The 14029-nt window shown below is 39.4% G+C and overlaps 1 protein-coding gene across 1 annotated transcript in view; it reads left to right on the forward strand.

Moving 5' to 3' along the window:
- The window catches only part of pnpla2 (patatin-like phospholipase domain containing 2), a 57343-nt gene extending 45404 nt beyond the window's left edge, over positions 1-11939 (forward strand). Inside the window, exons 7-9 of the mRNA XM_043706166.2 lie at positions 2206-2338; positions 3813-3935; positions 4831-11939. Coding sequence (XP_043562101.1) covers positions 2206-2338; positions 3813-3935; positions 4831-5089 — 515 coding nt within the window. The 3' untranslated portion in view covers positions 5090-11939. The remainder of the gene's footprint in view (positions 1-2205; positions 2339-3812; positions 3936-4830) is intronic.
- The last annotated feature ends 2090 nt before the right edge of the window (positions 11940-14029 follow it).

The following is a 14029-nucleotide window of genomic DNA, read 5'->3' on the forward strand; positions in this document are numbered from 1 at the left end:
CAGTTAGCTTGCCAGACTGCGGCTTGAACATTTTGTTTTTTTTTCTATTCGTTTCCGTCCAGCTGCTTTGCTTGGCTGTGCTGTTAGTGATGTGGCAAAGTCGACTGTTGTCAGACTACGTGGAACTTGATCCCACGTCTGTGGATGATATTTCCGAGGGGTGGCTGGTAGCTCAGAGCTGAGGTTGCATGTTGAGCAGGGAAAGACCAGCGGACTCTCAAAAGAGGCCATTGCTAGAGATGCACTGCAGCGATTGTTAGGTAAAAGTGTGACCAAATAAAGACGAACTCATTGGGTTGGGCTGCAGCGGAGATTTGTCGTGCAGGGTTTTATATACTACTGTGATTGTAGTATGAGGAATAGTGCACCCACCCTGACACAGGATGTGTTTAATCGTGATGGCCCTCTGTGCTGCCACAATGATCAAAATCTAAATGAGGCTGAATACAGAACTTGGCAGAGAAATGATATGGAGGTGCCGGGGTTGGGTTGGGTTGGGCAAAGTTTAAAAATGACAACACCAGGTTATAGCCCAACTGTTTTTTTTTTTTTGGAAGCACTAGCTTTCGGAGTGCTGCTCCTTCATCAGATAACTCGCCTACCTGATGAAGAAATTACCTGAAGGAGCAGCGCTCCGAAAGCTAGTGCTTCCAAAAAACAAAACCTGTCTGACTACAACCTGGGTGTTGTGAGAGTTGTAACTTTGGCAGAGAAAAAGAAAGCTAGTGATGTGTCAAGAGTGATGGGGTTAATATTGGATTGTTGGAGGAGGACTGCGAGTTGATGTAATTGTTCTATAAAGCCCATGCAAAACAGCTTGCTTTGATTCCCTTATTTACATTTTAAAAATCTAATTTAAACCACTTGCTGGGTGGGTAATTGAATTATCTGTGTAATGTGATTATCTATTCTAATAGTTTAATACACCACTAAACAATTTTCCGCTCACTGGGCTTCAGGAAGGTCAATACAGGATCACAAAGCAAGTTGGACTTTATTTTTTTACAAACATGAATGAGTTTTAAACCTTTGTAGCTCATACTTTCTCAATGCTGGTGACTGTCAAAATAGGTCTAATTTTGTAAACTGCCAGTTTTTCACAAAACAAAGCATCTCTCTTTCTCAGATATTACATTCTGTCCCCTCCTGTTGGATTGCTGAAATTTAAATATGCAGGATAGACCAGGTTATTTATCTCCTTGAGAGTTTATCTTCCTCATGTACCAACCTTGGTCAGGTGAAGGTTATTTACAGAGAATCAGAAGGTGTGTATACATAGCCAGCAATTCTCATTTTATTCTTGCCAGCTCATGATTTCAGTCTTTCAAAGAAAATGCAGCCATTCAATAGTTTTTCCACCCATTATTTCCACCCATTTTTCCACCCTCACCCATAACTTGTGTTTCTAATATTATTGACACCATTACATTGGTTCTACATAACGGAGCATTTTTCTAAATTAGAATCATTAATGTGGAAGTAGGTCATTCGGCCTATTGAGTCCACACTGACCCTTCAAAGAGCATCCTGCCCAGAGCCACTTCCCATACCTAATCCATCTAACCCTGGACGCAGTGCGTGGCCAATTCACCCTAACCTGCATACCTTTGAAATGTGTGAGGAAACCAGAGCTAATCCACACAGATACCGGGAGAATGTGACAACACCACTGAGACAGACAGTTGCCAGAGGCTGGAATTGAACCTTGGCTCCTGGTGCTGTGAGGTATTAGTGCTAACCACTGAACCACCATGTCACCCTATTGTTTGCACCAGTGTTGGCACAGATCTTTCCTGCTGTTCACCAAAGATAAGCCTCAAATTCCCAGCTTTAGTAGATGGGAGTTTTGCAGTTCTCTGTACCAGTCAGTTGTCCTGTGACTGATCAGTGTAAATTTGTTCCAAGAATAGGACCAGAATTGTATTTTTGAGTTCACTGGAAACTGGACAGAAAATGGTTGGATTCCACTCGATCCTAAAATCTTTAAACACTCCAGTGTTCAGAGACGGATCTGAACCCAGCCACATATGTAACAGTAAACCAGCCCAGCCTTCTGTGCCATGCAGTTTCTTGAGATCCTTTGCTTTTACCCTTTCACCCCATTCTTCCCTTGCAAAACAAAATCTATGTACATGTGTCTGTTAATTTGTTCTAATTGGAAGTTGTTTGACTTTTTGTCCAATTGTCTTTTTTTTTTAAACACAGCATTAATTGAAGCCTGTGCTGAAAAGAGAGGTTTCCGTGCAGTCTTCTCGAACATGTTGCCAGTTCGCCTAGCCTCGACCCTTATGCTTCCTTATACTTTGCCCTTGCAATCTGCGGTTTCACTCACCATAAAGTAAGTTTGCAACTTTTATTGTTCCTTGCCATCATTAGGGATCAATCATCTTCCTCTCTCCTTGATTGGAAAATCATTTCTGATCAGGAGAAGTTGATCTGTCAGGTGTGGATATTATCAACTTCCCTTCTAGGTGCAGCACATCAGAATAACTGGTGTCTAAGTCATGGAAATGGAAAAATTAATGGAGCTAATTCTCTGATCCTTTGCCCCTGGTGGGGAACCACACTCACAGGAGCACTGCTTAGACAGTCAGAATACAACAGTCTCATCTTGTCTTTGGCTCAATTTCCTTTTCAATACCACCTTCTCCAATGGAGCATTGAATTGTGGACTTAACCTTAGTAAGTTTTGGTTTGTCTTGGCATTCTGGCAAAGTACCACTTAAAATATTGGCAACTGTAGCCAACTTGCGAGGAGGAGAGATGGAGACAAGCAAACATAGATTTAGAATTCATAAGTATTTATTTATCTGGCACAGTACTGTGTAATCAGACTGTTTCGTAGTACTTTCCACATCCGGCAGAGATTTTCCTGCACATTCAAACACCTCATCTACCGTGTCAGTCGCTCTCGATGTGGTCTCCTCTACAGTAGGGAGACAGGACGCCAAATTGCGGAACGTTTCAGGGAACATCTCTGGGACGCATGCACCAAACAATCCCACCGCACTGTGGCTGCACACTTTCGACTCCTTCCCATTGCGTCAAAGACATGCAAGTCCTGGGCCACCTCCATTGCCAAATTCTAGCCACCCAACTCCCTGAACCTGTGACCTCTTACAATCATAACGAGATCATGCAGCATTGCCTTACGATGATAAAGGCATTGCTTGTCACTGGCCACACTGGTGTTTCCTTTATTCCTGGTGGTGGAAATTGAATAAAAATCTGTACACCTGTTGTCTTGCACACTTGCGCACACACACAACAAGGGAGTGCTAGGGAATATATAAGCATTACCGCAGTTAGGCGGTAGTGTGAGGGTCGAAACAAAAGTAAAAAAACAGGAGATTTAGAAAAAAAAATACAACCATAACATGGATTTATGGCTCATCTTCAATGTAGTAAAATATTCCAAACAAATAAAATTAGTTCTAGGCAGCTCGACTATGTTTATAAATTAGTTTGTCTTCACAGTTTACTTTTTTAAACAATGCTGATTTAGATCATAAACTCTACCTTGTGCTGCAGTATTCTGTTGCCTGCTCCAAGAAGAGAGAACTCAATTGTCATGGCATTGGCTTAAATTAAAAAGTACTTGACTAGAACTGGAGTGCCTAGTGTTGTTCGCATTTCTGGAATGTGTTCTGTGCAAAGTTATTACTTAGCCTGAGATCAGGGAATGCTTTATATGTTATATCCTAATTTATAGTTTAGAATTTATTATCTACACTACCCTTATGGCTTTTATTCTGAAGCAATGAATACAGGCATTTAATCATTCTTGTCTCTTTATTCGTTGTGCTTCACAGAATGTTGGAATGGTTGCCTGATCTGCCCGAAGATGTTGACTGGATGAAAGAACAGGTTGCCAATATTTTATGGTACTTTGCCACGAATGCCAAGGCAAAACTGGGACATCAACTTTCAACAAGGTATGGACAGTAGATCAGAGAATAACTGCGCAAAGATTGACTGCAGTGTTGGATGTTTAAAGTGCTCCACATAAATACACACACTTTTGCCATCTGGGCAACTTTTCAGACCTTTGACTTCTGTATTTGTAAGTGGGATTTGGACATAGAATCATTCTAACCCCAGTATCACTTGATAATGAATCAGGATTTACTGTTTGTGTTTTTGTTCAGTTTTGCCTCTTTGGGTGAGCTGATGCCAAACGTAGTGATATAACCACTATTCTGGCTGAGACCAACTGAACTGAATAACAAACATTAATTTTAATTCTAACTGTGAATTAATCTTTAATCATACCTGGCTTTCCACTGTTTGTTTCCATTCAGTTTTGTCCTGTGTCCACCACCACCTAATGCTATAGGTGTGATTGTATGTGTATGTATGGTGGGTGGGGGGCACGAGAGGCTTCAGTCAAGTTGATCTAAGTTTAGTGCTTGCTCAGTTCCAACTTCCTCTGGAATTTTGACCACCAAAATCATCATTGGGAATTCTGTCACCATTCCATGGTGATTTCCTTTGTTGGCAACCTCGTACATATTCTCCTTTTGTATTCTTAGCAAACCCTGAGATGACACATAGAATCTCTCGATAATGCTTGCCTCCTCCAGGCTGACGTCACCTAACTCACTGCTGGAAATTGAGCTTGGAACCTCTTTTCTTCTCTATTGAATAGGAACATTGAAGCGGGTGGTACATTAATTCACTGAAAGGTATGGGGGAGTCTGGGCCCATTCTTTCTAGTGGAGCTTCCCATGCGTGGTGTTTTTAGAAAGGACAAGAGGGGTAGAAAAAAAATGGCTCAATTTCTATATTCCTGCCAGTTTAACGACTTGACACAAACAATTGCTGTTCTAGGCTGCAATATAGTTCAAAGCTGCAGAGGACCCAAAGCCTTTTCATATCACCGAGACCATCTCCCTACATGTCTGTGAAGAAGTGGATTCGGAGTAATACTTCTGTCATGGATCTGATTTCCAAATGTGAAGCATACCAGCGTCACCTGTGGTCCAGCATGCCCTTGCTCAACTGGGAAGTGCCGGACTCTGTCTTTCAGGACGATCTCAAATCTGGCTTAGAGATGAAAGTGTCTGTCCACCACGGGGACCAGATCTGACCATAAGGAGGCACCTTCTTCCACACACAGCAATTCTTCCTCAGTGTCATATTAACTGCAGATATTTTTATTATGCGCCAGTATGCCACGTGGAAACGAACTGTCTGAAAACTTATGGAAGTTTGCATTCCACACAAGCCATGCATATTGACAAACTTCTTCCTGTTGAACAAATGATTTTCTACTAACCACTTTGCTATTGTTTGTGACCACTAAGTTTGGGGTACACCTATTTTATAACTTCATTATCACAGTACCTTTTCTGGTAATTACTGTATTTCAAGATCATTCTATTAATTTAAAGATGAATTGAAATTTTATAATTTTTTAAAATATCAAAACTATTCAGAAATAATGTATATTATTAATATAAATTAAGCTTTCTTCAAAAAGCATTATAAAGCTAAATTTAGCTTTGAGATAGGGGATTGGATTTCTCAATGGAATCATGAAATTTGTGGAGAAATCTGACTTGCAAAACTGAGAATGACCAAAGATAAATTTAATGCCAGAAGTAACTTTAGTCTAACAGGGGTCATATTTGGAGAAAGAAAATTCTAGTTTCTTGCGAAGTGGTGAACTGAAAATTGCATACATAAGTATCCATACCTCGTCTCTTTACGTTTCGGATCAATGCAATATTCTTATGCCAAATCAATGCAATTGTGAACTACTTGTTAAGTATTTGATTCATTTTAGTTGGAACTTTTTGAAAAAGTGGAATGTTTGAAATGCGACTTCAAAACTTTTAGTTTAAAATTCTTAGCTTTTTAAACCTGAGTGGATTTATTGTTAAGTCTTGTTCTATTTCAAAGTAACAATAGCTGTCGATATATTTATAGATTCTTTCCGTAATTTTTGTGACATACTTTGACTACATTCATATCTTAGCCTATACATTTCATTGTTTTGTTTCTATTCCACTGTTTTTGCGACTCCATCAATATGGGTGTAGTTTGTGTACATCTGTCAGCTGAACAAAGATATAAGCTTTCAGCTTCTGTATTACTTACCTCTACCTAATACACTGTTCTAAGACACAAGCCTTCCCACTGTGTTCCCAGTTCCAGACATTCAAGATCATCAATAGATAACATGGCCTCATTTGATTAATGAATGGTTTGGAATGCTTATAAACATTTGGGTGGAATTTACCTTGGGTAATAGTGTAAAGAGGACTTGAAGTGAGTGCTACTGAATATCTGGTGGTATACCACTGCCTAAGCTAAATTTGTAGCTTGTTATACAATGTCCTGAGACTCCAATCTAAATTATCATTAGACAGCCATAAATAAATGTTAGTTTTGGATTGGCTACATTTTCATAAAAAGTATCTTCCACTAACTCTTCTATGCAGTTGACTGGAATAGTCACAGTGGTTATGTGCTAAAGTAGTATACGGAATCCTCCGAACCTAGACTTTGAGTAACCTTTGTGCATGCACTTTTTTTTTATTTTTAAATTTGTATATAAGGCACTATGTACTTTACAGATCCCTTTCGCTACTTTACAGTGTAGAGAAAATGCCATAACTAACGTGGTTTCACCTAGTACAACGACTTTAAAATTTATTGTTTAATTTATTAAAATTTAAACTTTATTAAACTCATAGATCTGAACAAAAAATGAATGCACAGTTGATATTTTATGGAGCCTTTTCCAATTGTTTCCCCTCTGTTTTAAGCATTAGCCAATCTTTATTACAAGTGATCTTTTGTAGAGTCCTTTTGCACTGCAGATGTGAAAGAGTGGCTTACTGTAATTCTCTGCTGCTAATCTTCACACTCTCCCCAATTGGGGCCTCTTAATTAGACTTTGCAGCTTCTTCATGTCTAATGCAAACAAAGCACATGTTAATATCTTCCGTTTCCAGAAACCATTCGCTAGCTTGTAACCAGAGGCTAGAGCTTGAGGGGCCATCCCACTCCACATCAAGCATGGCTGATTAGGAGGTGCTCCTGTTCTAATTACTTACCACAGGCATATTGGAAGGATTTGCAGCTTGACAATCACTTGTCAAAAATACACTTAAGAACACACTTTCTGTGACCATCAAGTCCTGGAGTAGGATTCAAACCCAAAGCATATGGCTTAGAGGCAGGGATGTTACCCACTGCATCACAAGGCATCCCCAAGGTCGCGATAATTTAACTATAATTTGCCACTACTGGATGTGAGGAATGTAATCAGATGAACATGCACAGTGACACTGGTCTTCGCGAGCAGTGCTAAATGGATTTAGCTAGTCAACCACCCATTTTACAGCACAGCCTTTCGCACTACAGCCTATTCAACATAAACCCATTTCATGCCACTAGTTCAGATCAATTCTGCCCCACTCCCCATACCTCTATACTAATCACTAGACTTTATAACTGCCCAGCACTAGATAACATTTAAATGAAAATTTATTTATAATATATTACCATGTATATATTATGTTTAAGACTATACTGCCCTGTATGAGTTATCTGCATTATAAAATTATGGATTACAAATATATTGCTATGTATGATTTATCTCCACAAAGAATTTTAAAAGATGTTAAATTTTGAGAATGTTTGTATAAACCGTACATAGGCTATAGCCTAAAAGATGTGTAATCTACAAATATGATCAATTTTAAATAGTTGAAAGGAGAATAGATTTGTTGTTTAATCAAATTGTACTTATTAAATTTAGACAGTATTTTCTTAAACTCCAAGGTGAGCATTTGAAGTTACAGTTGTGTATTGTAACTGATTGAGTTACAGGTATGAATGGAGATGGATTGTAATTTAAGGAGGATCACACTTGATATGTTGAAGTGAAACAGGTTCCACCCTCTTCCCAGGTTCCTTCCTAGAGGGCACTGATCTTTGGTGGGAAATGGTTGTGTGAACTGTCTGGTACCTCTTTGATATATAATGAGTATCCAAGTGTAAACCAAAACAATGTGCTCCTCACCGATGAAGAACGTCGTAGCCAGGACTGGTTCCACAAATGCTTTTCATAGCCTATTCGCTGGATTACAATCAGACACTGAAAACCAGAGTATCAAGACCACCCCATGTGTTCTAACCTAGCTTCAGCTAACTTGGTATATGTGCCCAAGCTTGGGAAATCTGGCCCATATAGCTCTAATTTCTTTAGGAGTTTTGTATATACTGGAAGGCAGGGCAAACAATCTAATGATCTTACAATTCAAATGATTTTACAACTGAATTACAAAATTTTAACCCATCACATGAACTATAGAATGAGCAGTACAGTACAAGTCTAGTGAAAGAGTCTACGCAGGATGATTTACTGATGGTCCACTGCTGATCTTAATTTACTGCAAGTGCAAAATTAATACTGAAAATAGAGGTGGTGCTGATTTTTAAGATATCTCCATGGTTGCATGAATTTATAATCTTTTCTGAAGAGATATTCTCTTTATTTCCCCAATACCAATTAAGCTAAATTCTGAAAGGTTTTTAAACAGATGCCTCTAATTTCCTTTAGACTATTACAATAATTCATGATTCATATTCAATAGCATGATAACTTGACTTGATTTTTATAATCCATAGACACTGAAAACCACTGTACTATAATGAGCTTTTTCATTAAAATTAGAGACAAGACTTGTATGTTCTGCAAAGATTACTGGAATGCAGTTAACCATGTTGTACTATTTTGTAAATAATGTCTTTGGATGATATTTGATCATTAAACAAGTTCAGTTGCTTAAATATTTTCTTCCATCTATGCATTCCTTTTTAAAATTATACCACTTCAACATGTGGAGAATGTGCAATTCGGTGGGATCATGACTTACTGAGCAATATGTCCCTCATATTCTCACTGTCTCATTCTGCAGACTCCAATGAATTTGTTGACTTTATGTTATGTAATGGTTAGTTTTAATTTAATTTATAGGGATTAGCACTGCTGCCTCACAGCACCAGGTTCCTGGATTCAATTCCATGCTTTGGCACCTGTCTATGTGGAGTTTGCACATTCTCCATGTGTCTGTGTTTGTTTCCTCCTACAGTCCAGATATGTGCAGGTTAGGTGGATTGGCCATGGGAAATGTAGGGTTACAGGGATGGGTTGGGTCGAGTCTGAGTGGGATGATCTTTGGAGGGTCATTGTGGACTTGATTGGCTGAATAACCTGCTTCCACACAGTAGTGATTCTATGATTAAATCCAATGGAGATGTTGTAAGTGGAGGGATATTGATCAGATAAACTGAGAAATACTATTGTGTAAATACCGAATACCTGCCAGAAGTAATAACTGAGATCCATTGAATTTTCATTTTGTTGAAGTTAATGGAATAAAGGTTGGCAGGTTCAATAAACAGCTGGTTACCAATTCTGTTAGATCACTCTCCAGGCAGTAGACTACTTAGTACTTTCTTCAGAACTTGAATTGGCTGCTATCTGGAGAAACATTTCGTTTGGACATTTGCTGAATTGATACATTAATATCTTTGTAATTCAGTGAGACAAAATCATAACTCCCACCTGTGCCAAAACAAAACTTGAATCATCCATATGCAGCATATCATCCCCTCTGGGCCAAATAAAATTGACTAAAGCAATGCAATTCAAATTGAAGCAGGACCTTGGGTTCCGGGTGGAGCTTGAGTTGCACGTTGACCTGACAGAGTTAGTTGAAACTTTATTGCTGGAACAGCATAGCAGGTCAGGCAGCATCCAGGGAACAGGAGATTCGACATTTCGGGCACAGGCCCTTCTTCAGGAGTTAGGACAACAACAGCTTACATTTAAATAACATCTTTTTAAAGTCTCATGGTATTTCAGAGGAGCAATTATTTGTCACTGTCTCTGAAATGGAGAGATTAAGACTTGATCAGAAGCTTGGTTACAGAGAGTTTTAAAGCAGCATCTTAAAGGAGGATGGAAAGGTTTGAGGAGAGAATTCTGGAGCTTGAGGGTTTGGGTGTCAACAGTGAAATGATAAAAATTCTGAATGCTTGAAATTAGAAGTGAAAAAGTGCAAAGGTTTTGCAGAGTTGCCGAACTGGAGGAGGCTACAGACAGGTGGATGCTTGAAGCCATGGAATATATTTGAAAATGGGATTGAGGCTTTTTTATTGATGGATTTATGGATTTGGAGGAAACGAATGACCATGCAAGTCAGTGAGCGCAGGATGGATGGTTTGATGGAACTTGGTGTGAGTTAATATACAAGTGGCTGAATTTTGGATGAACTAAAATAATATGCCAACCAACACAGCGCTGGAATAGTAAAGTCTAAATGAGCATGTATTTCAGAGTTTCTGCAGCAAAACAGCTGAGACCATTCTGGAGGTAAAAGTATGAAATCTTGATGTAGAGGAGGATATGGAAATTTTCCCCTCTGGACCAAATAGAATGGCAAGTGTGAACAAGGTTCATCCTTAGACTTGTAGCTAGAGAAAGGGATGGAATTGATGAGTGAGTGAGTGAGTCTGAGACAAAGGTTTTAGCCTTTCCATTATCGAAGTGAAGGACATTTTAAAACTTTGATCATACTGCACAATTACTTTAGCTGTGAGGTTTCTTGGGATTTCCTTAACAGAAAGGTTGGATTTAAGTTAATTGGTTACTTATTAATGATGCACAGGAGATACTAAACTACCTAAAGTTGGATTTTACACCTCTGCTTGCAAGTTTGATGATGGAGGTCATAAAACAAAACAATAGGCCTTCCTACTGCCAGGCAGTCTGCCTATCCAAAATCTTCAGTTGGTCTGCCCTTGGGCTGTTTGAAACCTTTAAGTGACCAGCTGACAATTGCTTTCTGATTGACCTGTAACTCTCCAATGTGGAACTTCCTTCTGAGGAGGGTTGCCTTTGAAACAAATGGCACTGTTCTGTGGTGTTAAATTGCTGTAGTGCAGGTGTGAGCATCATGAGTGGAAACTCCACCTACCAATCCCTAGCTTTTTAGTCTGAGGGTTGGCTTTGATAGCACTGCCGCATAAAATCCACCAATGCTGTCAAATAATTAATTAAAAAAACTTTGATTCAGACATTGCAAACCAAGAAACTTTAATTGGAATTGCATTTAAATTCTCACATTATGTTGTGCCCTGCACATCAATGGAAAGGCATATTTTATTTTGTTTTATGAGCAGAAGTCCTTTGTACCAGTTTGAAGGTCACTTTGCTGTTTCTCTTCACAAATTTTCTTTTGTAAGTAATTGACTGCTGTTCTTTTACAATCAATCAATAATCACACAATGCTACTGTACAGGATTTTGCACATGTCGGGACTTGATAGCGATTGTAAAGGCTTTCCTGTAGAAAACTCATCTGAAATCAGTCAACTATCCTTATTTATATATCTTGCAAAGGTTTCTCCTCTCTCTGGAGAGGCACTGATTCTTGCTTCGTAAATCTCTGGTACATTTCAAAAATGCCCACTCTCAAGTGCACCACACAAAAGTGTGATATTCCTGCAATTGTGTTTGCTCCTTCATGCATGTTCAAACGTGAAGCCTTTTCCCTTTCTCCTTTCACAGTAACGATTGGAAGTAGTAATTCTGGCAGATTTACCTTCTAATTGTCCTCAAGATATTGTACTAATTCCACCATTCTCCCCCTGCACCACTAAATCATCTTCAAATGATGGGATCATGACTGAGTGCTAACCCAGCAACAGTGTAGGAATCAACATTCCGGATTTCTGACGGGTATAATATTGCTGCCAAACTGTATGTTCTGCAAAGCCAATTGCAATCAGGGAAGCATAGTTTTACATAATTTGTATGTTGATTTAGATCTGACCCAATGTGTATTCTTAACTTGCTGTATTGTAATATTTAACCTCGTGGGTTAATGAATATTAATAAAGCTGTTGTAAATAACTGGTGTTTATGAGCTTGTTAATCGTGCTTTATGAAGTTCATAGATTATAGGTATCGTGGCCGAGCAGTCTAAGGCACTGGGTTATGGCTCCAAACTCTTCGGAGGTGTGGGTGCGAATCCCACCACTGCCAAGTTACTTTTTAGGGTGGCACAGTGATTAGCACTGTTGCCTCACAGGGCCACGGACACGGATTTCTGTATGGATTTCGTCCGGGTACTCCTGTTTCCTCCCACAGTCCCAAAGTTTGCAGGCTGGGTGGACTGGCTATGCTAAATTGCCCTTAGTGCCCAGGGTTATGCAGGCTAGGTGGATTAGCCATGGGAAATGCAGGGTTACAGGGATGGGATGAGTCTGGGTGGGATGCTCTCCATATGGTTGGAGGAGACCCAATGGGCCAAATGGCCTCTTTCTGCATTGTAGAGATTCCATATTTTTACAAGTCAATTGTGGCCCACTTGGGTAGCACACTTACTGCTGTGTCAGACGGTTGTGGGTTCAAATCTCACTTGAGGCCCTGAATAAAAAAACTGTGAGCTGTTGTTCTACCACATTATCAAGGGAGTGCTTCATTGTTGGGGTAGTCACCTTTCAAATGTCAAACTGAAGGCTCTCTGGGACGTAAATGGTCTGGGACTATATGGGAGATAAGCAGAACTTCTCTCCTGGATAACATTTTTACTTTATCTGACATCACAAAAATAAAGCTTGTGTGATTATTATCACATTTCTGTTTGTGGGAGCTTTCTGGCTCTGCTTTTCTGACAAAATTGACTATATTTCAAAATTCTTTCATTTGATGGAAATCACTTTGGAATATTCTGAAGTTGTGAAGTGTGCAATAGGAATAGCAATGACAAAGTTAATCAAAGGAACTTGTTATTGATTCATCAGAATCACATTGTGAACGATATCTGGTTTTGAATTTGTTTTAATAGCCTGGAGACATGTAAATGTGAGTGTTTAGTTCTTCGAATTTGCTTCATTCAACTTGTAGCTATTCTCTTCCAAAGTATAAAAAAGGCTGCACAAGGAGAAACCATAAAGTGTATTGGCCCAGATCCAAAGATCGCAAAGAGTGGAGTCTACAGGCAACAGCCAACAGAGAGGACATTCTGTAACACAGGACCAAGATGGCTGCTGGAGCAATTACCAATGGTGTGATGCACATGTGGTTGAAGTCAGTGGAATAAAGTTCAGTTGAGTGCTATAGGATTGGAGGAGGTTAAAGCTTGGGGCAGGGAGTGTTGATAAGAGTTTTGAACGGGTAAATGATAATTTGAAACTTAAGAAGTTGAGCAGGTGTAATGGGTAAGCAGGACAGAATAGGAGAAAGGACAAGTGAATGTGAGTTCTAGTTGACTAAGTTTCACAAGAAGCTGGATAAGATAGAGTTAGAAGGGACATAAAAACATAAGAAATTTGAGTTGCCGCCCTTCTCTGCTGATCAGATCATGGCTGACCTTCAACTTTGACACCATTTTCTTGCACTATCCCCAATGATGTTTTGTGGGTGACCATGGCTTATGTGAGGATTGCAAATGCAGATGGGGTGACCTAAGGGGTGAATATCAGTAATATGGAAGTACAGGCAGGTGGAATCATGGAGGACATGATATATGGTCAGAAGCTGCTAGGGATCATGGAAAGATTTCAGACTGACTGATTTAGCCTGAGGGAATGGCTTCAATGATGGATGAAGTTGGTAAGTGTTTGTGGCAACGTTTTTTGTCATCATAATGTTTAAGTAAAAGGAAACTGTGGCTGTTCCAGGATTGAATATTGGGTAGACAAAGCTCAGTATGATAAACATACAATTTAATACCGACCACGTACCTTCCACTGACACAGTCAGGGGGCTGAACGTAGATGAGGTGGAGTAATGTTGAATGAGCTAACTAGACAGCAGAGAAGCTGTTGCCAGAGATTCTGGGTGCAATCAATTAGGTAAAAGTGAAACCAAGTGCAGGAAAACTACTTGAACTGAACAATAGAGGAGTAGTATTGGAAGAAGCTGATGTGATTGACTTGCATCAAACTTTGAGAAAACACAGAATACCAGAATAATTACAGCACAGGATGCACATTCAGCCTCT

The sequence above is a fragment of the Chiloscyllium plagiosum genome, unplaced genomic scaffold, assembly GCF_037043375.1.
Source record: "Chiloscyllium plagiosum isolate Xiang-an unplaced genomic scaffold, Cpla_swu_hap1 HiC_scaffold_18, whole genome shotgun sequence".
Taxonomy (NCBI): Eukaryota; Metazoa; Chordata; class Chondrichthyes; order Orectolobiformes; family Hemiscylliidae; genus Chiloscyllium; species Chiloscyllium plagiosum.